General features: G+C 38.2%; 1 protein-coding gene across 10 annotated transcripts in view; it reads right to left on the reverse strand.

Annotated features, from left to right (window-relative positions):
• The window catches only part of ADAMTSL1 (ADAMTS like 1), a 1,026,435-nt gene that overhangs the window by 215,287 nt on the left and 785,499 nt on the right, over positions 1–25,649 (reverse strand). For 9 of the 10 annotated variants that reach the window (XM_054521046.2, XM_054521045.2, XM_063713990.1 and 6 more), the window contains 3 exons: positions 23,605–23,809; positions 22,168–22,315; positions 19,272–19,356 (listed from right to left, as the gene is read on the reverse strand). In XM_054521046.2, the coding sequence (XP_054377021.2) occupies positions 19,272–19,356; positions 22,168–22,315; positions 23,605–23,809 (438 nt within the window). Of the gene's footprint in view, positions 1–19,267; positions 19,357–22,167; positions 22,316–23,604; positions 23,810–25,649 lie in introns of those variants that run through there. The other variant, XM_054521049.2, reaches the window with a different exon arrangement.

Below are 25,649 nucleotides of genomic sequence, written 5' to 3' on the forward strand. Positions count from 1 at the left end.
TTATTTTAGGTCTTAGTTTCCATCTCTTTTCACATATATAAGCCTATGGAATATGACAAGTAGCCAACTTGAATTGTGTTTTCAAAGCAAGCCCCAGATAAGATCTAGAATATAAATGATGCACAAACTAGACTCTTAGCTCTGCTTGTCTATAATATAAATGACTTTGCATTTGATGTCATTCCAGAACCAAGAAGATATACCAAAGGCACATAAAATAGAAAGGCCATTCTACTGAAGCCCCATGAACTTGTTGCAATGGTTGAAACTTATTTTAAGGCATCATGCTTCAATTAAAACATATATATACATATGTATGTGCACATGCACGTGTGTAATTTTTTACTACCTAGACATTTAGGGTTAATAGCAAAAACAATAAACATCTGTTTTATGTCTCCCAAATGAGAGTTTTATCAAATGTAAAACAGCCTCACTGGCTTATCTCCCAATCCACTATCCTTAGGTCTTCATCGAGTTCACACCAATTAAAAACAATTTGGTTTTTAAGTGGTGCTGTCCTTTGGCAGTCATCTTAATTTCTCTAGTGCGTACAGTGTATGCTATAATATAGTCTCTTTTGTTGAAGGCAGGAGATTATGTTTCAAAAGAAAAATATCTGATAGTGCAAATGGCCAAATGAATAATAACTGTTTTTCATAGGAGGCTTTTCCCCAAGTCCCTAGATCTCCCAGCTCTGTATTTACTATCTTGAGTTTTCTGGCCACAAGTGGGAGGAAGCAAGGTCAGTGAGAGGGCAGGCAAGTGAGTTAGGAGGTTTAATTCTAATGTTTAGAAGTCTCATCTTGAACAGCACTTGCTGAGCTAGAAGCTTTAAAGAGGGACCTTTAAAATAGAGGGATTTTTTTTTTGTTTTTAAATCAGTAAATTAATCACTTTCATGTAAAAATGGACAATAAAAAAATTAAAATTTGGGAAGTTTAAAAATTCTTCTTGTTGGCCGGGCACTCATGCCTGGAATCCCAGCACTTTGGGAGGCCAAGGCAGGCAGATCACCTGAGGTCAGGAGTCCGAGACCAGCCTGGCCAACCTGGTGAAGCCCTGTCTCTATAAAAATACAAAAATTAGCCGGGCATGGTGGCAGGCGCCTGTAATCCCAGCTACTCAGGAGGCTGAGGCAGGACAATTGCTTGGGCCTGGGAGGTGGAGGTTGCAGTGAGCCAAGATCGTGCCACCGCACTCCAGCCTGGGTGACAGAGTGAGACTCCAGCTCAAAAAAAAAAAAAAATTCTTTTTGTTAGCAACACTGCTGTTGGATGAATGAAGAATGGTTTGACAAATTAGTTCTTTAAAAGATAGGTGTAAACTTCACAAGTAACTGATATGAATTCTGTATTTAGTCTTTCCTTCTCAGGTAATTAAAACAACAACAACAAACCACACCTGGCAAATGAATGATTAATGCTTCTGGCTGGCCTTCTATTTGCAAGCTTAATTGTTCCTTTCATTAAGAAAAAAATGTATTCTTTAATTAGAGTAATTACCATAGTCTCTTTTATGAAACAGAAAACAGTGACAATAAAATTCACTTGTAAAATCCCTAAATGGTTTAAAAGTTCATTAGTGACTATTATAGAGTTAGAAGCATGCACTGAAATAATAAAAATAATCACTTTATTAATATACTGCTAAACAAAAACAACTTACTCTTGGTTGATTAGTCTCGTGTCACCACAGATATTAGCTAGCACTAGCCTCTAGGTGTATGTCTACATGGTCTGTAACTAACATATTTGATATGGTTTGGTTCTGTGTTCCTACCCAAATCTCATCTTGTAGCTCCCATAATTCCCATGTGTTGTGGGAGGGACCTGATGGGAGATGATTGAATCATGGGGGCTGGTCTTTCCTGTGCTGTTCTCATGACAGTGAGACAGTGTCTCATGAGATCTGATGGTTTTAAAAGTGGGAGTTTCTCTGCACAAGCTCTCTCTTTTGCCTGCCGCTATCCATGTAAGATGTGACTTGCTCCTCCTTGCCTTCCACCATGATTGTGAGGCCTCCCCAGGCACATGGAACTGTAAGTCCAATTAAACCTCTTTCTTTTGTAAATTGCCCAGTCTCAGAGATGTCTTTTCAGCAATGTGAAAATGGACTAATACAATGTGAAAATTAACTTTTCCTTTTATCCTATTACTTTCCTCTCTCTTCCTTTCTCATATATGTTTGTTTTAAAAATCATCGGGATTATTAAAAATAAAAACAGTTTTATAGGTGTCTTATTTTGATGCTATCACTAGTTTCATGCCCTAATTTAAAAATGCAAATTGAAACATGCAGGAAGTCTCATTAAAAATACTCAATTTAGGTATAGGTTTTCAATCTGATTACATTTCAAGCCATGAGCCAGTAGAGGTTGTGGATTTCTCTTTACCTGTTTCATTTGGTATATGTTTGTGTATGTGAGTGGTGGCATGACGGTAGGGTGAGAAAAGAGAAGGGAATAAACTGAATAATATGTGAGAAAAATTAGAGTTTAAAATCGGGCACAGTGGCTCATGCCTGTAATTTCAGCACTTTGGGAGGCTGAGGTGGGCAGATCGCCTGAAGTCAGGAGTTTGAGACCAACCTGGCCAACATGGTGAAACCCTGTCTCTACTAAAAATACAGAAACTGGCCAGGTGTGGTGGTGTAAGCCTGTGATCCCAGCTATTCAGGAGGCTGAGGCAGGAGAATTGCTTGAACCCGGGAGGTGGAGGTTGCAGTGAGCTGAGATCTTGCTACTGCATTCCAGCCTGGGTGACAGAGTGAGACTCTGTCTCAAAAAAAAAAAAAAAAAAAAAAAAAAGAACCCAAAAGATTACTGATTACTGGATAACTCTGTTAAGTGCATTCTTCCTAGGTTGTCTTAGCCTTTCATTGACTTTGGGCTATTATATTTTACCACCCTCTAAGTGGCAGGAAATTGATAGTGCAAATGATTCCTGCCCAGAGAAATACGGATTAACTGTGTCTAGTGGAATGCAGTTGATTGTTGCCCTGTAGCTAGACCTATTTTGCATCTATTTGTAAATTCATTTGGGCATTCATATTTGCCTAAGTAAATAGGGTTCTTTTAAACTTCCTTTGAATTGGCTGTAACATCTTACTGGTTCCCTCATTAGTTAATGAGGTAGGTAAAATCTTTGACAGATGTTCATTTTATATTTACATGAGAATCATGGATTTTCCCTTTTAAAAATCTTATCATTAACAAGTGGCCACAGAGGGATCTGGAAAATAGTATATTGGAAAAAGAAAATATTTCATAAGTAATTCTACTCTGAATCAAGTCTTTTCCATAAATATGTTATTTAGGACCAAAAAATTTACATACTTTATTGGTAAAATATGTAATTCCATATTGCCTCATCATTTTTTAACCCAATCTTCATTCTTACATATATATTTTAAACTTTGAAAAGTTGATCCTTCTCCTGATTCTGGGCAATCTTTGAGACATTAACGGAGTAAAAACCTTAGGATAAAGTGCAGTTAACTAAACCTAAGCTGCACATTTTGGCATCTGAAGAGGCTTTTGGATAAATAGGGAAAAAATTACTACTGGATGAGAAAGAAATTTTGAAGAGAGAAAAGGAAACACCTTCTTTGTATTTCTACTCTTATCTACTTCCCATTTTTACATGAGATCAGAAGATCTCATGTAAAAACTCTTTAGTTATTTAATGCCTCTCGATGATGTCAAAAAAATATTTAAATAAACCCTCTAAAATAAGTAAGCAAACACCATTTGGAATGCTATAATGGAAGGGAAGCTCTTCAACTGAATCAATTTTAGGAATTTTAAAATTACTTGTAAAATCTATAATATTAAGGCAATCTTAAAATATAGCTGGAGCATTAAAGTTTTGAGATAATACTTATCCAAAATATCCCTCTACATTTACTTAGAACCACGCCTAAATCATTCCACATAAATGAGAATCTAACTTATTAGGAAAGATCTTTACTCAAGGATATTTGAGCTGAATGTGGAATTATGAAAATATTTCTCAACTGCTGTTGTTTACAATTCTCTGGAACTGCAAATAAATCATGCTAGTTATGCAACTCATACTGAGGTCTCTAAGCAAAATTTTTCAAAGGTTCTAGGACATCACTCCTCACAACATCTGACAGCACCACTTCTTTTCATAGATTTCTCAAATCCTCAAGTGTCATGCCTAGGCTATGAGGCATCTTCAGCACTGTAAGGTGCCCCAGTAGAATAATCAAAAACATAATGATCCTGGAAATTAAAATAAAACAAATGATAATTTTGAAGCAGCCACCAATACAACTACTTGAAAAGAAAAAAATTGAGTGTCCCTGTCTAATGTTGCTAACCAGTAATAATTTGAGGGAAGAACTGAATTTAAAAAACATATTAAAGTGGCCAGGCACTATGGCTCACACTTGTAATCCCAGCATTTTCAGAGGCCAAGGCAGGAAGATCACTTGAGGCCAAGAGTTTGAGACCAGCCTGGGCAATATAGCAAGACCTCATGTCTACCAATAATAATTATAATAAGTTATAATAAGTTACCTGAGTTTGGTAGCACACACCTGTAGTCTCAGTGACCAGGAAGGCTAAGGTGGGAGGATCTCTTGAACCCAGGAGTTCAACGTTATAGTGAGCTCTGATTGTACCATTGCACTCTAGCCTGGGCTACAAAGAAAGACCCAGTCTCTCAAAAAAAAAAAAAAAAAAAAAAGTAAAAAATCCAGCAAAACACATGGAAAAGCTATATTTAGAGGCATTTTCCAAGTAACAAACAGACTTTTTCTCATGATAATGATGCTCTTTTGGGTTGAGAGGCAGCTGGCCTCTCTGCAAGAATGCCTGAATGTCTTTCTTGCAGAAAATGCTGAGTGATGGAAGTTGGGTTAAAAAACAAAATGCTGACTGCATTAAAGAGCACATTTTCCTTTCAAAGAGCCTTTATACTAGAGGAAGATGTTGCAGGGGCTGAGTTCTCTGAAAGTTCCAATTCATCCAGAGACTACTGGCTCTTTCAAAGCCTGGGATCTTGATGTTTGAGCACTTTGTTGAAGTCATCTTGAAGTTCTGCCTTCTCTTTTCTCTGATATGGTTCTAGACAAGACATTATAAGGAGTCTTACTAAAGGAGGGTCCCACTGACCATCAGGAGGCTGCTTTTCTTTAACAGTAAGAAAAAGGCCAGGAGGAAGATTGGTATCAGGTTCTAAGAACACAGGCCTTACTGTCTGCTATTCTTAACACATCTAATCCTCATTCTGTCTCATTTCCAATGGCATTCAAAATAATTGACCATTGCTTTCAAGTGCTTCCTCTTGGAATACTTCTTCCTCTTGAATTACATGACACCAAACTCTCTTGGTTTTCTTCTCTGGTTACTTCCTTCTCAGTCTCCTTTTCTAGGTCCTTCTATTCTCAAATTCAAAATATTGGCTGAGTGCAGTGGCACAGGCCAGGCATGGTGGCTTACTTTTGTAATTCCAGTACTTTGGGTGGCCGAGGCTGGCAGATCACTTGAAGTCGGGAGTTCAAGACCAGCCTGGCCAACATGGTGAAAACCCGTCTCTACTAAAAATACAAAAAATTAGCCAGGCATGGTGGCGTGCACCTGCAAGCCCAAGCTACTTGGGAGACTGAGGCAGGAGAATCACTTGAACCCAGGAGGCGGAGGATGCAGTGAGCCGAGATCATCATGCCACTGCACTCCAGACTAGGTGACAGAGCAAGACTCTGTCTCAAAAAAAAAAAAAAAAAAAAAAAAAAAAAAAAAAAAAAAATTAAAATATTGCAATGCCTTAGGACTTGGCTTTGTGCTATCTTCCAATGCGTTCATCAATGATTCCTAGTTTCAAATACCATCAGTGTACAGGAAGCTTCTAAGAATTTAATCTCTATTCTAGAACTTTCTTCTCTGAAAAGAGTAAACATTAATTTAATTAATGTATTTATCAAAAACTTATTTAGTGTTTCTTATGTGCCAGGCACTATTCTAATTGCTTTATAAACAAAAGTTGTTAAATCTGAACAAGAACATTATGAGATAAAACTATTATTATTCCCATTTAATAGACAGATGAGGAAACTGAAGCATAAGTTACACAACTAGTAAGGTTTTGTGCTCTTAACTACTGCACATTGCTATTTTTTCCTTCTTGACATTTTTGCTTTTAAGTTTCAAAGGCAGCTTCAATCTCCAACTCAAAATGTCCAAAATGGAACTCCTGATTTCTCCCTTCAGTAACCCAATCATCTTCCAATCTTCTCCACCACAGCAAAGGATTTTACTGGCTACCCAATTGCTCAAGTAAAAAATCAGGAGTTATTCTTGACCCCTCAATTTCCTTCACATCTCACTTCCAACTGATTGCCAAATTCTCTAAATTCTCCCTTGAAAATATATATAAACTCATTTACTTCTCTCCATTTCCATGACCACCACCTTAATATAGCAATAATAAGCGAACATTACACTTACATGCTTTATGCATTTTACATATACAACTGATTATGACATTGTTGGGAGATGGGTACTGTTGGAAACATTTTGAAATAGGCAAAAGAGATTACTAGTTGTCTTTTCAATGAACTGCTGGCATTTTCTAGCAAATTTCCAGGGGTGGTCTTGTTCTATGGAATTATGAGCCTTTGAAAGTCTTTGCTAGTCTGTTTTGCAACTCCATAGAGACAGAAGTTTCCCTGTAGAAGGCTGGTGATGACACAGATGTTTCTTGTCCACAATAATATATGTATTTTTCTGTTCATGGCACTGCAAGTGGGTTTGTCTGGTAGAAAATATATACTTTATTCTAAATCAAATTCTCATTTGAACTAGTTTTAACATCACATTGGCTTCCTCAATAATTTGTGAGTTAAATAAAATTTTTGGCCAGGCACGGTGGCTCACGCCTGTAATCCCAGCACTTGGAGAGGCCGAGGTGGGCAGATCACGAGGTCAAGAGATGAAGACCATCCTGGCCAACATGGTGAAACCTCGTCTCTACTAAAAAAAAATACAAAAATTAGCTGGGTGTGGTGGCACACACCTGTAATCCCAGCTACTTGGGAGGCTGAGGCAGGAGAATTACTTGGACCCGGGAGGTGGAGGTTGCCGTGAGCTGAGATCACACCACTGCACTCCAGCCTGGCGACAAAGCGAGACTCCATCTCAAAATAATAATAATAATAATAATAATAATAATAATAATCATATTTTTGACATGTGATCATTTTATATTTTCATGAGACTTATGATTGTACCCTTTTGAAAATTATATTTTAATAGTACTACTTTCATCTCAATTTCTAGATGATAATATTGGAATACAATGATTTCTAAGGCCACACTGCTGAGTAAATGGTATTGTCAGGACTTGAACCCTGGCAGGCTGGCTCCACAGTTGGTGCTCTTCATCACCTCACTGTCCTGCCATGGGCTGCCACGCATACCATGATCACTGAAGATAACACTGTCTTTCTGCTGGACTACCACAATAGCCACTGGTCTATTTTCTTCCTCTGTTACTCCTTACTGACCTGTTCTTAATGATGTAGCTAGGGGAATCTTAAAATGTAAAGCTTCTAATTGTCTCCTACTGTCCCCCGGTAAAAAAGACAAACTTTCTCCCAAGGTTATCTTGGTTATCTTATGGCATTTTTCCATCTTCATCTCCCACCATTTTCCCCCAGTTACTACTCTCTCCAGCCACACTAATCTTCCTTTACTTCCTTCAATGTGGTCAGTGCTTTCCTGACTCAAGATTCTGGCATGTGTGGGTTGCACCCTGGATCACCCTCCTCCCTTCTCTTTGTTTGGAATAACTCCCACTCATCTTTCAGGTCTCAGTATATATGTCCCTTCTCAAAGAGGGCTTTGCTGGCTGATATGGTTTGGATTTGTGTCCATGTCCAAATCTCCTGTCGAATTGTAATCCCCAATATTGGAGGAGGGACCTGGTGGGAGGTGACCGGACCATGGGAGTGGATTTTCCCCTTGCTGTTCTCGTGATAGTGAGCTCTCAAGAGATCTGGTTGTTTAAAAGTGTGTATCACCTCTCCCTTTGCCCTCTTCCTCCTTCTCTGGCCATGTAAGATGTGCCTGCTTCCCCTTCATCTTCCATCATGATTGTAAATTTCCTGTGGCCTCCCCAGCCATGGCTCCTGTACCACCTGTGGAACTATGAATCAATTAAACCTCTTTTTAAAGAAATTACCCAGTACTGGTAGTCCTTTATAGCAATGTGAGAACAGACTAATACAGAAAATGGCTATCAAGAAGTGGGGCATTGCTATAAAGATACCTGAAAATGTGGAAATGACTTTGGAACTGGGTAACTGGCAGAGGTTGGAAGAGTTTGAGAAGGCAGGAAGATCAGGGAAACTTTGGAATTTCTTAGAAACTTGGTAAATTGTTGTAATCAAAATGCTAGTGATATGGACAATGAAGTCCAGGGGGAGGTGGTCTCAGGCACCTCAGGCACTGTGGAACCTTGAACCTTGAACTTGAGAGTGATAATTTAGGGTATCTTGTGGAAGAAATTCCTAAGCAGCAAAGTGTTCCAGATGTGACCTGGATGCTTCTAACAGCATATAATCACATGCATGAGCAAAGAGATAACCTGAAACTGGAACTTATATTTAAAAGGGAAGCAGATCATAAAAGTTTAGAAAATTTGCAGCCTATGTGGTAGAAAAGAAAAACCCATTTTCTGGAGAGGAATTCAAGCTAGCTACAGAAACTGGCATAAGTAAAAAAGAGCCAAATCTTAATAGCCAACACAATGGGGAAAAATGCCTTGAAGGCATTTCAGAGACCTTCACAGCAGCCCTTCCCAAATGTTAATAGCCAAGACAATGGGGAAAATGCCTCAAAGGCATTTCAGAGCTGTGGCAGTCCCTCCTATCATAGGCCTGGAGGCCTAGGAGGGAAGAATGGTTTTATGGGCCAGGCCCAGGGCTCCACTGCCCTGCACAATCTTGGGACTCTGCTCCCTGTGTCCCAGCTGCTCCAGCTCCAGCCATGGCTAAAAGGGCTCCAGATATGTCTCAGGCATCTGCTCCAGAAGGTGCAAGCCATGAGCCTTGGAGGCTTCCACATGGTGTTAAGCCTGTGGGTACACAGAGGGCAGGAGTTGAAGCTTGGGAGGCTCTGCCTAGATTTCAGAGGATGTACGGAAATGCTTGGAAATCAAGGCAGAATTCTGTTGCAGGAACAGAGACCTCATGGAGAACCTCTACTAGAACAGTATGGAGGGGAAATGTGGGATTGGAGGCCCCACACAGAGTCTCAACTGGGGCACTGCCTAGTGGAGCTGTGAGAAGAGGGCCACCATCCTGCAGACCCCAGAATGGTAGATCCACTGACAGCTTGCACCATGAACCTAGAAAAGCTGCAGGCACTTAACTTCACAGGGGTGGAGATACCCAAGGCCTTTGGAGTCCACCCCTTGCATCAGTGTGGCCTGGATGTGACACATGGAGTCAAAGGGGATCATTTTGGAGCTTTAAGATTTAATGACTGCCGTGCTGGGTTTCTGACTTGCATGGGGTCTGTAGCCCCTTTGTTTGGGCTAATTTCTCCCTTTTGGAATGGGTATATTTACCCAATACCTGTATCTCCATTGTATCCTGGAAGTAACTAACTTGTTTTTTCTTTTACAGGCTCATAGGAAGAAGGGATTTGCCTCATCTCAGATGAGACTTTGGACTGTGGACTTTTGAGTTAATGCTGAAGTGAGTTAAGAATTGGGAGATTGTTGAGAAGGGATGATTGTATTTTGCAATATGAGAAGGACATGAGATTTAGGAGGGGCCGGGGCAGGATGATATGGTTTAGATTTGTGTCCTTGCCCAAATCTCCTGTCAAATTATAATCCCCAATGTTGGAGGAGGGGGCTGGGGAAGGTGACTGCATCATGGGGACAGATTTCCCCCTTGCTGTTCTCGTGATGGTGAGTTCTCACAAGATCTGGTTGTTTAAAATTGTGTAGAACTTCCTCCTTTGCCCTCTTTCTCCTTGTCTAGCCATGTAAGATGTGCCTGCTTCCCCTTCTTCTTCTGCCACGATTATAAGTTTCCTGAGACCTCCCCAGCTATGCTTCCTGCACAGCCTGTGGAACTGTGAGTCAATGAAACCTCTTTTACTTATAAATTGCCAAGTCTCAGATAGCTCTTTATAGCAATGTGAGAAGAGACTAATGCACTGACGCTCAGACTTAATAAGTCCCCTATTAACATCTTTGAGCATCTTTCCATTTTCTTAGAACAGCTACTAGTCTTTGATAATCACAATACAAATATTTATGTAATAATTGTCCCCCTCACTTGACCAAATCTCTATGAAGGTAGAACTTCACATAATAGGAGCTCAATAAATAATTTTTTAAAGAAATAAATGGATTGATAAACAGAAGGATAAGAGTTAATGTTATGATTGACTTGGTACTGTGCTTATTCTTAGGGCCAAAGACTGAAACCAGGCTAGATAAAGAGGCAACAGCCAAAAGCCTCTAAGAAACTAAGTCATATTTTTCTGTTCTAGGCATTGGCATGAGGAAATACAAACCTCTTCCTACTGTAAGAGTTTCATATGGCTATAGAAACCATAAGAAAACTCCTACAGCAGGAAAAGGTTAGAGTTACTATACCCAAACTGAGCAGCTACAGTGGGCTTATTCATTTGTATTTCTTATAGCTATACTTATGCAGTATATGCTAGCTGAATTTCATCTTGATGGGTTGTTAGATAGTCATGTAGCTCGAGGTAAGTTGAAATTCTGTGTCTATCACACTTCATTGAAATATCAATAAAATGTCATTTTGAAGAATAAAAAATTAAGGGGCAGCTTTGAGACAGATGCTGACTTCAATAATTTTTACAGGACTCTGGTCAAACACTGACTTATCATATCATCAGCTACTCAGCAGTGAAGCGCTGGAACATTTTGGAACTGTTCCTAGGTTAGAGAAACCCAAAGGAGAGATTTTATCTTTTTTATCTACTTTTTAAAACTCAACATCCATAAAATTTTGGGAAAAAAGGAAGAAAGACTACTCACTACACGTAGCAGATACAAATAAAGCCAAATTATTCCTTTCAGAAATGAAAAGTGAGGATATGACACTTGTTTCAGACCATCTTTCTTTCTCTTTGCTTTTCTGATCTAAATGAACAGAAAATGATTTGAAAATTTGCTTTTCCTTGCAAATAGTCTACTTAAAAGGCCACATCCCAGGGACTCAGATGCCATCACAGCTTACAATGCTATCACTGCATTTGTAGTTCTCGGCTTAATATTGGAATGTAGTTTAAATGTATAACATTTTCCCTGACTTTGATAAAGACTTAAAATATTGGAAACTCAATACTTTTCTGTACCATTTCTTCTTTACATGGAATGAAATTAGTTTATCTTGTAATTTTGTGAATGTTTCTTTCTCTTAATTCAACACGTTTGGCAAAGCTTTCCAATGAAAAGTTCAGTTCATTAAAAATGACCTTAATGGACTTAACATATATTGGTGGTGACAGGGTGCATACTTTATTTTGGCACACAAGGATCCCATTAATTTGTCTTTGTCACTCTCTAGGGCTGTGCTAAGCAACAGTTCAGATTTAGCTTTCTGAAAGTAGCTACAGAACGAGCAACTGTGGTGACAGAGGGAGGGGCTGATAAATTTAGAACTTCTTGGTTTGCAATCAAGGAATGACTACAAAAAAATGGCTCTATCTGCTCTCTTGAGTTTATTATTGATTCTGCTTTTTCTGTGCATGGGGATCAAGTATATTTAACTCAGAGTAGAGAGAGGTTGCTTTTTCACCCAGGCAGCTTCTGAACTTTTCTTACTCATTTTTGTAATTCCTCATAAATCTCTTTTTATTTAAATAAAGATTTGTCCCTTAAAAATAAACTCTGGGCTAAATTAAAAGTATGGTGCTTATAAGTGAGTCTTCAAAGACCCTCAGAAGTGTAGACGAAGAAAGGCGGTAAGGTGGTGTGAGCTGGGAACCCACTAGCTGAGTTTTGACTTAAATATTGTTGTTCTCTCTCAAATGCCATTAGATACAAGATGTATGAGGCAGACAGAACAGCTGCCTCAATTTCTCCATTTGTAATAAGTGGTTATTAGACATCTTAACTCCCTTAAAGATTCTCTAGGAAAATGAATAATGCTAGAAAAGGCCTAATCACAACAAAAATTTATATACGTAGCACTTCCTGCATACCAGGTACTTTACACAGATTGACTTAAATCTCAGAAGAACCCTATGAGGTAGCGACTACCTCACTTCACAGGTGATAAATGGAGGCATATGGGGTTAAATGACTTTCCCAAGGTCAAGATTGAAACACAAGCTCTCTGTCCCTGGGGCCCACACTTTTAGTGACTGTGCAGAGCTGTCCTGCATGGAGGTATGATAAAAAATTAACTTGATTTTTACTCTAATTCCAGCAGGATTGTATCTTTGTCAGGGCATACAAATACAGAGACTCACCCCTCACCAACTCACCCAGTTGGCAGCTTAATGCATCTGAAAAAAATCAATTTTAGGAAATTATCTGCGGTTTCTATAGCCTGTTTTTAACATATAGGTAGGAATAACTGAAGTACACATAATGATACAAAATATCTGATCACTTGCTATGTAAAAAGATCATATATCTTTCCCCAAGTACTAGTTCTGGAATCAAAGCCAGACTCAAATCAGTTTGATCATAATCTGTCAAACTTCGGTTCATATCAACATCCCCCTCAAACCCTTTCAATGTATATATTGTATTCTTTTATCATTTATTTCTTATATTTATGCATTACCATGTAGTAGCTTAACTATCTGATATTTTATCTTAGAGGTAGATGCAATTCTGATATATGCTAGTAGACAATTTGGGAATTCAATAAATAAGTCTCCTGAACTCCTTTTTAAATCAGTAACCCTCTCATGATATGATACCCAAACATCAAATTGCATTTCTTAAAGACAGCTAGCTCATTTCTTCAGTCTGTGGATAGACAACCGGTACTCAACACTTTGGTCACAATCCTATTGCTCTTGTGATAAGAATGCACTAACGGTTTCTTGAAGGCAAAGACTATGGTTATTTTTGCAATACCTGCACCTGGTACATAGCATGGCATAGGGCAAGGGATTTATAGGTGAGTTTAGCTTCCATCATTAGGAGGTGTGAACAATTTAGCAAGTCTAGTGGCTCTCTAAAGTCATCTAGAATATGGAATTAGCCCAAGAAATTATATTAAGCACTTTGCTGCTGCAGAGAATAGGGAAGAGGCCAGAAAGGAAGGTGTTGGAAGTGAGAGAAGTCAAGACTATTGTAGGGGAGGGGTTGATACTGTCTGGCCAGTGTGAAGCTTTAGCTCTACCATATGCCATTTTTCAAAATTAAGTGCTCTTTAATCTTATAATTCTAATGCTCAACTCTTTGCTACTTGAACATTCTTTTTATTGATTGAATAATCTGCAAGCAGTGTTTAAATTTCCTGATCTTAGATTTCTTAAGAATCATGAATCATCTCACCTGTTTCTACACATAAACAAGATATTCATCGTTACTTTTCTGTGGCCTGAGATTCATGAAGAGAATATAATTCAGGTACCTTATATTTAGAATATAAATAGTAACACTATATGGACCCATAAATGATGTTTGGTTCACTACATTTTGAGGAGGCATATAAAAACACATGTCACACAATTAACATTTCTAGCCACTTAAAAAATATAAATTCACATTCTTAACCACTGAGTTAAGCCATCTACATTCTTAGACTACTTATTGGGTATAAATATGGACTAATGAAAACATATGCTTAAATATTATATCTTTAAATACTATTTTCAACAAGGTAAACAAGGCATTTAATGACTACAGAATCACCATGGTGACTCTTATTGGTTTTTCTATATGCATCTAATTCCTTGTGGGTTCTGTTCACATAGATGCATGACAGGAATTTCCCTTTGCTTTTTATTGAATAAACCCCATTGCTAAGCTGATGCCATCTGGCATCCAGATATTACTGCTACCTTCTGCTTACTTACTTTTCTTCCTCTTCGTCTTCTTTTTTGTAATGGCTCACAATAAGATTATTTATGGCAATACATGTAAGCCCTGACTATTTTGTTGAAGCACAAATATAGTCTCCTAACCATGCAAAGCCATTGACTGAAAATCTAATAAGATAACTCAAGATCTTTTAAAATGCAAGATCAAGGCACAAGGACTACCCAATCCTACCTTTGAAAAAATGGCATCATTAAGGCTCTCCACCTGCTGAATGCCAGCTATTTAACAAGGGAATATCTGGATAAAATTGCTAACTTGGCCACACTGTGTCCAAAGCAACTGGCATATCCCATTGCTTCTTCTGAGCCATTGAAGAACTACTGGCAACTGAAATATATGTGGAAGAACCTGGCTTCCCTAAGTGCCCCACTGGTCCTCACTTTCTCTACCTGGGATGCCTTGTTTTAGAGATCAGGAAGAGCACCTAAAGCATCCAGACTATACCTTTTTTTCTTTTTCCTTTTTTTTAAAACATGAGTCCCTTAGCAAATTACACCTTCTAGGGCATTAGGTGGCCTGTTAGTAGCCTGAAGGAGTTAAGGAAATGAACAATTTCCTTCCTGTTCCAAGTCAGAACAGGCTTTTTAAGGTAAGCTGAATGACTTCCTATCCAACAACATTTCTTTAAATGTCCTAGGGATCATCATTGTATCATTTTTCCTCAAGAAATTAAGCTGTCAGAAGGGTCACACTATGTACTTGCCTGGGTGATACATGTCAGGTGATAGTGATGTTTATGCATACATCTCAACCAAGACTAAAATTACGGTATAAAAATAAGAGATGGGAAACCTGTCAGTAATTTTTTTAGCTTCCACCTGATTAACAAATATAATTGTACCACCACTTTGTAGTTCCAATTCCCCACCAAATAAACGTACACTTTTGAGAGTTTCCAAAAAGACCTAGAAAGCTATTCCTATATATTTTTCCATGAAAGCAACCAGATGGGCTCAATCTGGCATTTAAATGATGTATCCTAAATCTAACAACACTCTCAACAGCTGGAGGGAAATTCGAAATAACATAGTTTGAACTTTAACAGAAGATAATTTTATCAGTATTTTTCCCATCCCCCCTTTTCTAGTACTAGCATAGCACTGCTATTACCCTCGGAAAAATGGAACTCTCCCAGAGTCTTAGTAATTGTAGAAGTCTACCTCAACAGTCAGAGGCATTTGAACCAGGGTAACTCCATCTCAAATAGGCACTGGGTAAAATGAGGCTGAGACTGGCTGGGCTGCATTCCCAGGAGATTAGGCATTCTTAGTCACAGTCATACATATATATATATATATATATATATTTTTTTTTTTTTTTTTTTGAGATGCTCTGTTACCCAGGCTGGAGTTTGGTGGCATGATCTCAGCTCACTGCAGCCTCCGCCTCCCAGGCTCAAGCAACCCTCCAGCTGCAGACTCCTGAGTAGCTGCGAATATAGGCACACACCACCATGCCTGGCTACATTTTCTGAGTTTTAGTAGAGACGAGGTCTTGCTATGTTGCCCAGGGTGGTCTTAAATTCCTCATGTTGTACATACCTAGAAAATATATTCGGCTGGGTGCAGTGGCTCATGCCTGTAATCCCAGCACTTTGGGAGGCTGAGGGGGGTGGATCACCTGAGGTCAGCAGTTCAAAACAGCCTGGCCAACATGGTGAAACCCTGTCTCTTATTTACGAAAAATACAAAAATTAGCTGGGCATGGTGGCGGGCATCTGTAATCCCAGCTATGCAGGAGGCTGAGGCATGAGAATAGCTTGAACCCAGGAGGTGGAGATTGCAGTGAGCCGAGATCACGCCATTGCATTCCGGCCTGGGCGACAAGAGTGAGACTACGTTTCAAAACATATATATATGCACATATATGTATTCATCACAATATTCCTACCTTTCTACCACATGAATCAGATGTGTCATAAAAACCAACCTGTTGTTGAGGGAAAAAAATCAACATGTAGAAGTATTTTTGAGTTGAAGATTCAGCTTTATATGATGAATCTATCTACATATTACCACCATGTGAGCCAATCTCCATATTTTTTTCAGTGGTTCTATGAAACTGATATCTGGATTTGTATCCTGTGCATGGTGTTTAGTGCAACCACCATGTTGGCTGTTGGTACATTCTTCTGGTCTACAATGTGTTAGTTATTTCTTGGCAATTCAGTTTTTAGTCTTTTATCATTGTTTTCTTCTAAACACCTTAAAGCGGTTACTTCCCAACATATGTTTGGCCTGAGTGCTAACCAATCTTTTCCTTACATTTTGGGTTTACTAAAAGTATCTAACATTGAACAAGCATATCTTCATAAGCTGAAGACATTCATCTGGTGATTTTTCTGTATTACATAATGAGATAGGCTGGTGATAATATTTTCACTTTCCATATAGGGAAATAAATGATATTTACTGCTTCACTACAGAACTCTCCAATGTTAGCTGGAGCCAAAGCAAGAGATAATAGTTGTGGACCACTGTTCTTGCCTCACTGTAGCAGTTCAGAAGTGACAGCCACAGCTTCTAAACATTACCATTTAATTTAAGCAGTGTGAGTCTCTTTGGTGGGGGGAAGGAATGACTCGCTGACAGTTGATCATTTTTTCGTTATGCTTCAGAGAGTAATTATAGGTTGTTACATACATTTAGAAATGGTCTATGTGGTTTAAGAAAAGATGGAATTAAGGCCATGCAACATTATGTTTTTTAAATTCAAAATCAATGTAGATAAAAAAAAGTGACACTTAAGACGTTTCTTAGGGTGCAGTGCACTAAACACGTAAAGTGTATGAAAATGTAGAAACCATATACCTTTCATTACATTATTCTACAGCTGTCATTTATTTTATTTTGGTATAAAAGTAATTATTATTCTGAGAACAATAGTATACATTTCCTTCACCCTGCACCAGCACTCCAATTACAATCTACTCCAATTCAGATTAATCATGCCAAGATGGCAATTTCATGACACTAAGAGTAAATTTTAATAGTTTAATATATGGCTATACTTTCAATGGCTAAAACTATGTTTAACTACTTTAGAGATTTTATTAAGATTAAAGTTAAACATAATGCATCTTAATTGGATCTTTAGTAGAAAATATTCATTACAAAATATGGTTGACGATGGTCTATGTAATGCTTCTGCGAACGCATTAAACTCCACTGATAGCTTTCATCTGAAAGGCATCTAATAATGGGAAGATGCTTATCGATGTAAGATGTTTCCATTTACTTTCAATTTTGTATTATTATTTACCATCAGCCAGAACGCAAGAGTATACATAGGATTATGCTTTAGTCCAAGTGACAAAATGCAGTGTACAAGGGGAGAAGAGTTTATTTAGGTAAAATAAAACATAACTGGTTTCAAATAGATTTAACCCAATAGGATATAAAAGGAGTCACCAGTTCTAATTACATAGCATCTTTCTGTGTCTTAAATAGGACCTTACTGGGTTAAGAAGTTATTATTGCCCCCCTAAAAAGAACTGCTTATTTACTCTTCCGCAACAAAAGGCCTGTCAAATCAGGTAGTGGCAGAGGAGAAGCAAAAAATTGTAAGCCTTTATATACTCATTCCAAGGTTACGCTGTGATCTTTAATCACTCCCTTTCCTCCAAAGTTCTGCAATGGTTAGTTGCTTTTTCTCAAAGAAGTCAAAAAGTTTGCTGTAGTAACTTTACAGTACAGAAATAATTTATGTTTGCTTAATTATCCTTCTAAGTAAAAATATGTGTTTCCTGGGCCACGCGCGGTGGCTCACGCCTGCAATCCCAGTACTTTGGGAGGCTGAGGCAGGCGGATTGCTTGAGGTCAGGAGTTTGAGACCATCCTGGGAAACACGGAGAACCCCAGTCTCTACAAAAAAATTAAAAACATAGCCTGGTGTGGTGGCCTGCACCTGTAGTCCCAGCTACTTGGTAGGCTGAGGTGGGAGAATTCATAGAGCCTGGCAGGTGGAAGCTGCAGTGAGTTATGACTGTACCACTGCACCCATACCCGGGTGACAGAGTGAGACCCTATCTCAAAAAAAAAAAAAAAAAAAAAAAATAGGGAAAAGAAGTGTTTTCTAATGTGTGCATCCTTTTGGTGTATGTGAAATCAAATGACAGAATATAATTTCTTTACAAGTGACCTTTGGTTATTGGACAAATCTATATTTTGGGTTTCTTGCGCACTCAGGAACACAGTTGTGTTCTGGCAAACCACATCAGATTTAGATTCAAACAGAATGAATCTGAGAAAATTCTAAATTGCATTTAAATAGGTTGCAATGTTAATTTATATCTCCAGTAAAATTTGGAAATCATTTTATATCCTACATGCTCTACTATTAACTCTTGGAGGGTGGATGACATATCTTAAGTGCCAGTGAATAGCACAGAGCTTAGAACTTACATTAAATGAATTAATTTAGAAAATTTTTCAACCTGAGAAATTTCTTGGGTCATAGACGAAATTTTTCAATCAATTGTATCCCCTCGTTTGTAAAAGTGATGTAGCAGCTATGCCTATCAGTGTTTTCTAATGAAATCAGTACATAAACTTATCAGTAAATCAATCATCCACTTAATATACTTTTGTCTCTCCTTTTTATTTCCTCTTCTGAAGCAGCTGGCAAATCTGGGCCTCACGGTTTTACAGATTCCATGGCCTTGATAAAATTTAGCAGACATGGGACATAATCAAGTGGGGCAAATAAGTAGGTCCACTCCTGATACCAATCCCAGGAAGAAAGGGAAAAGAAAAGTTAATGAACTTCCTTTGCCCTCAGGTATAATTGACTTGCTCTTTAATTTTTGTGACTGTATTGCAAAACTGGGAGAGCATGAAAAGCAGCTCAGACTTTCCCATCAAATCTATCTTATATCATCAGCTGCAGCCTGGGCCTTCTCACCTTTGGCCCCTTGCCCAGAGAAGAGAGGAGTTCAGATTTTGGAGAAGAGGGTAAGCACTACACCTTCATTTTCTTACTTTAGGCAAAACAGAAGTATTTACAATGCAATCATCAGTTTTGACAAACACTTTTTGAAACTAATCAATCTTTAATTTGAGAGCCAAAAAGCTTTGGTGAGATGATTACACTTAGTTCAGAACCCATGAAAGCTACAACCAGTGAGACACTGCTTTCTTTAAACAAATCAGTTTCAAATGTAGAACAGTTTGTGCTTTTACAACTTACGAGGGCTCCTCTGACACAGCAGCTCCTTCTTCTAGCTCTTGAGCTTGTTTGAACCATGGCAACTTGGCCTCGACTGGAAGTTTCTCTGAGAATTCAGTGCATGCACATACAAAAGAAGAGGTTAGAACCAATCTGGGATTTTAGGAAAATTCCTTATTCTCCTCACCAAGAAGTTACTATGTTGACAAACACGAATAAGTTTTTGGGCAAATTCCTGCCTCTGATGATGGTTATATCTAGAAAAATAAAATCGAATCTTAAAATGTTTAATAATACTAGTTTGTGTACAAGCTTTCTCTTTATTATGATCAATAGCAAAGGAAAGTCCTTTTATTATGAAAGTTGTAAGTGTAGGAGCACTAGCTCAATATGCATATAAAGAATCATCGAAGTATCTTTTTACCATTTCCTCTTGAAAAGATAGAGCAGCATTTACCTTGGAAAACAAAGTACAATCAATTATATTGTGATACTTTCATAAATTCTAACTTTTTTTTTTGACTTTTAGCTAAGTGTGATCTATGTCACATTGCCAAAAACAAATTCTTTCACTCTGAAATTCACAAAACATTGATTTAGATATCTGACTCATTCAGTACTACCCCAAGGCTCACCAACAATTGGAATATGTGCAAATAAGGGTTCATAACACATAATTTGACTTATTTCACCTATTTACCTAGCTTTGGCCAAACAATTTAAAACAAGCTTCCTAGTTACTTCCTGGGAAAAAAATTGTGGAGGAGAAAAATGAAGAGGGATGTTATAACTGCTCTTACAGAAGTAACTGCCAAGATTCCCATTCTAGCATATTTATTAGGGTCATTTATGGGGATATTTGCCTTTATAGTATGAGCCAATGATGCTCTATCACCATTTTATAACATACAATTGGAAAGATGAAAGAAATATGTCTATATATATATGCACCATAGAATTATATGGTATTTTAATGATGTTTAGAGAGCCAGGCTCACTCCTTAGTTGTGAAAATCCAGATTTGATTCTTGATAGTTAACTGCAAACTCCTTTTCTTTCTCTGAAGTGGCTTGGTAAAGATAAAGCTAATAAACAATTGACTATTTTAAGTTGGGGCATCACTTCTTGTTCTCTATGCACAGCAATTATTTATAGTCAAAAAACAAAGCAAGTGAGAAATGTAAAACTGCCAAAGCCAAAAGGATTTGCTAACATTTTAAACACAGCAACACCGTACCTATACATACATCATTTTACAACTACTCCAACTATCCCAGTAAATGACTCAGTCGGCTGGGCGTGGAGGCTCACGCCTGTAATCCTAGCACTTTGGGAGGCCGAGGCAGGTGGATTACCTGAGCTCAGGAGTTCAAGACCAGCCTGGGCAACATGGTGAAACCCCGTCTCTACCAAAGAAAAAACACAAAAAATTAGCTGGGCATGGCAGCATGTACCTGTAATCCCAGTTACTCCAGAGGCTGAAGTAGGAGAATCGCCTCAGCCTGGGAGGCAGAGGTTGCAGTGAGCCGATATCACACCACTGAACTCCGGCCTGGGCAGCAGAGCGAGACTCCGTCGCAAAAAAAAAAAAAAAAAAAAGACTCAGTAAATGAAGCTGTCTCTGGTGGCGTAGTTAGCTCTCTGTCTTTCAATAAGGAAGACTCAGTAAATGAAGCTGTCTCTGGTGGCGTAGTTAGCTCTCTGTCTTTCAATAAGGAAGCATTCAGTTTGGCACTAATAGTAAGCTTGTAATACTTTATTGTTGTTTTGAACTAAATCCTGTCAGACGCACCTGTGGCAACCTCCTCCCATAGCTGAGGGCGCTGATGATAGGAGTTAAAAGTAACTTACTGTATGCAGAAGTTACTATATTGCAGGCACTAGGTTAACCACCCTGTTTATGTTATATCTCATTTAACCTACACATGATCTCTGATTTAGATACTATTATTACATCCATTTTACAGAGGAGGAAACCAAGGCTTCGAGAGAGGTGCATTTATTAAAATTAATCAGGATTTCTGTTTTCTTTTGGTTTCCTTTTATATCATTAATTTAGATTTTATGATGCCATTCAGTTGCAATTAGGGCCACCTGTAGTATAATAAAGAGCTACACTGTGACTGATTTTTCAGAGAAATTTAATGGCTTAAAAAAATAAAGAAATGGGAGCCATATTTAATATTAAAAATTAAAGGGGGTTTAAAGAGTTATTTTCTTCTGAATGGTTTGTGACTTTGAATTTTTCTTTTCCATTGACGCAGACAAGTAACAATACTTGTACAGAAATCAAATTCATATTCTTGCTAATCTGAGATATCCAGTGTAATTATAAGTCTGGCTCACTAAATGCTTAGTTGTACACTTTCCTAAAATTTCTTTTTTATAAATTATTGCAATATCTATTAAATTCTGATATATTTTAAATTATGGTTCTGGAATTAAGTCTCATATTAATGTTTTAATTTTCAATGTAAAAAGCGACAGTCTTCTGTTTCATCAGTTTGAAGTATGAGACTTCCCAGTGTACTTCAGCCTTAGCAAAATAGACATACTTGGGTTCACTCCCTTGTTTTTAAAGGCAAGAAATGTGGATAGTAAATCAAACATATATTTCTAGAATATCTGGTCTCTCTTTAAGCAGATACATCTGTATTCTTCAGCAATAGTCCTCAAACAACTTTATGACTTGGGAGATAATTATATAAATATATTTCTACATGTAGTGGTTAATGAAATTTTGCAATCAAAATCATTTGAAAGATTCTTTAAAATAATCAAATTCCTTTAGTAGAGTTTAAGTTATAAAGAATTCTTACTAAGAACATTTGGGATACTTGAAAATATTCCAAGGAGTTTAAAACACAACTGACTACACACAATTAACAGGCTGGTAACAGAGCACCTGTCAAGTTACCTTTGGGTTTATAGCAGGGAGTGGGTACGATGCATTCCTCTTTTATGTGGGGCTTTGTTTTTGGGCTACAGCCTCCTGTGTGCATTCCTCGATGGTCGATGCAGAGGACCACACGGTATCTGAGGCCCTGGCCACATGTCACTGTGCACTGGAAAGAGATTGCAAGAGAGAGGAGACTCGTAGGCAAAGCCTTGTTTACTTTTCTTCACTTCCCATCTAAAACTTTTAATCTAAGTTTTCTTTTTTTTTTTTTCCCACACGAGGACTCCTGGTAAATTTATACCACTTCTTACCAGTCAAGGGATCTTTGTTCTATTTGGCTATTTGAGGTGAAGCTCGCTGAAAATTAAATCACTTTCAATTCCATAGCTTTGGATTAATCAGTCAGCAATCTTTAAGTACCACTGTGTGCAAAGTCTCAAACCAAGCACCAAAAAGAAGAAAGGAGAAAAGAGACTGTAGACTGTGCTTAATTTTGATTACCAGCACTGTATTTTATTTAGTTACTTTGCTAATGACTGCTACTTCCAAAAATATGGGAAACACCCCTACATGGATATCAAAAAATTTAAACTACAATTATAGCTAAATTATATTGCAGCATTGTCAATCCAATTGATTACACTGAAAGGCAAAAATAACATTTAAAAGAACAGACTGAATGACCAGATGCCCAATGTAGATTGCACCTCTAATGGTTCCCCATGTCTGGTAGCATGTATAGATGTAGAAAATGTCACAGCTCTGATCTGCTGCCATGAAGCCACAGGGCTCAGTGAAGAGTCTTTTGTCATTTCTGAGGCTGAGGGCACAATGGCTTATTTCATCTGTCTGTTTCCTTTACCATTTTCCTTTCTGCATTAGCAGTCAGGAAACCCTGAATGACATTTTATGTTCAATTACAGCAGGTTTCCTAACATCTATAAGTTTTTTATTTTAATTATCTTACTTCGTTCCAATTTTAATTTTTGTGCTATTTTCGTTTCCTCTTCCCCCCTTCTCCAATGACTAATATACATAGTTTTAATATTAATGCACTTAGACCCTTTCAGATACAAAGCATAATACATACAAAATGAAATCAAACTTCTGGTCTACTGAGCTCTATCATCAAAGCAGCTTTTACAGATTCGGGATCAGTCATTCAGCCTCAATTACCCTTGAAAGGCAGTTGCTTCCCCGTGCCATTTGAGGGAACATTATCTGGGGAACAACAGAGGCTTCTTGAAGAAACTTGAAGAAAGACATTTTAAAAAAACATCATTTACTTTTGGTCATGCTGGATTTGGGGCATTCCTACTCCAGGAGCTAAGCTGGTAGGCTTCTAGACACCTCAAGAAGAGTGTGGAGCTGCTCAGGGTACCCGGTGGGGCCATGATGATGAGAGGGAAGAGTGGACTTACTCTCCTAATGAACAAAGAAAGAAGGCACAGTTACCGGAGACCACTCCTGTGCCAGCCATTTAGGGCAGTCAAAAATGTTGCAGGGCTGCGCGATGGGCATCTTAGGGGTGTACATGCATTTCCACTCTTCCACTGAAGTGACATGCCCCTGGATGTCCTCCTCCACACAGGAAACTGCCCGGCTCTGGATGCCCCCCCCACACGAGGAGGAGCACGCGGTCCATGGGGTGGCCTCCCACCTACAGAAGCAAGGGGAGTCATCAGGGCAGACATGCACATCGCTAAGCCTCCTCAGTGACTGGTTGACCAACCCACTCCCCATGTCTATTGGTATAATCAGGTCCTGAGAGGCTAAGGTCCAGAGGACCAAAAGCCATCTATTGCCTGAAACCTGATAAGTAAGAGAGAAGGATTCAACATTGGCAAAAGGGCTCCGCAAACCGTGAAGCTCTACACAAATGTAAGCCATTACAGTTTTGAGAGCTGTCCACAAGGATATGTGTGCCGTCTGTAGCCTACTCAGAAGATGTAGGATGTACTTCTGTCCTTCTCCCATAGTTTCAAGATATGTATATATAAAATTTATTTTCATTAAACCCATTAAGTATCCATCTCAAGACTAAAGTGGTATACTCAGTTAACACTAATGGTTTGCACCTGCAGATACTTTTTATTTTCAATGTAATACTTTATTACTTAACTTCTAGGTATTTTTTTTTAAATAGAAGAAGCTAATAAAAGATCAAGGTAAACAAAAGACTCTCCTTTGCTTCTGCAATCATCAGCTCTGGGACTACATAGATTCAGCACAATTCTGATGTTCAAACCGTGCTATCATTATTAAGCTGAGGAGCAGAAGCATTAATATTATCTACATAGTCCCTCACTGTTGAGGCATACTGGTAGTTGTTAGAGTTCCTCCAGTAAGTAACTCTTGGAACTGTGAAGAGGTTTGGTTTGGGTTGGAAGGCTAATGGCATCTGAAAGCAGACATATAGTTAAGTAAGGTAGAAAATAACAATATTCTCAAAACATTTAAGAGACTTCCATTGATTATTTTTCAGAGCTTTACACAGCTCTGAAGCATTAGGTCCCACATGCAGAGAGATATCTTTGCCAAATTCTCTTCTCTCCTCCTGTAGATTTAGAGAATGTAGAATTTCTAAAAACAGGAACATTGGGACTGAGTTGAGCTTGTCTTTTTTACATGTATTCTGCTTATTGATGAGGATTTCTAAGGAGATTTAAGATTTCTCTTAGAATTATGAAAGATATAATTTTAATGAGAGAAACAAAATGCCACCGGGTTGATCCATTTGAACAGTTAAAATTTTAAAATGTTGCACAGGCACACCATTGAGACATTAATTATTCTGTAGGCAGGTTTTTTGTGTACATTGTGAGTTTGATTTCTCTTCTGCATGAGCCTGAATCATGTGTTTTTCCTAGTTACAAAGGGTTTTCCTTCACATTTCCTCTGCACCGTTCAAGTTTAGGCAACAACTGTTATCTGCACTGCCAAAAGCCAAGACATGCTGCCAAATACAATATTTTCCTATGTGTATTTCCCCAGGAGACACATAAGAAAATGTCATTGTGGGGAAACTGAGGCCCTCTGTTTGGCCCTTGGGAGACTTGCTGATCTCTTTCAAGAGAATGAAGTAGCTCTGTAGAGAGTTTCTCTTCCCAATGGGTAAGACCAATTCTCCTTTGTCTCCACATAAATCTCTGGAGGGCTTCCTTCTGGAGATGAATAACAGGCCTGATTCAGATTAAAGTTGGGTTGAATACATAAGTAGGTATTCACATTAGATTTGATCTGACAGTGAAGTAGGAATATGTTTTTAAATGTACATTTAATCACTTAGAATATTAAGATGCTATAAAAGAGCACATTTTCTAATTGGTACTCTAAAATTTTTAAGCTTGACCCTACTAAAGGGAGAGTGATTAATTTCTGTCTCAGCACTTGGACCTGACCATAGTGTAATTTCACAAATAGCAGTAAGTATCTTTTTCAATGTCAGTGATCACAGAAAGACAAATGAGGCAATATTATTTCAAAAATTTATACTATGG

This window comes from Pongo abelii, chromosome 13, assembly GCF_028885655.2.
Source record: "Pongo abelii isolate AG06213 chromosome 13, NHGRI_mPonAbe1-v2.0_pri, whole genome shotgun sequence".
Taxonomy (NCBI): domain Eukaryota; kingdom Metazoa; phylum Chordata; class Mammalia; order Primates; family Hominidae; genus Pongo; species Pongo abelii.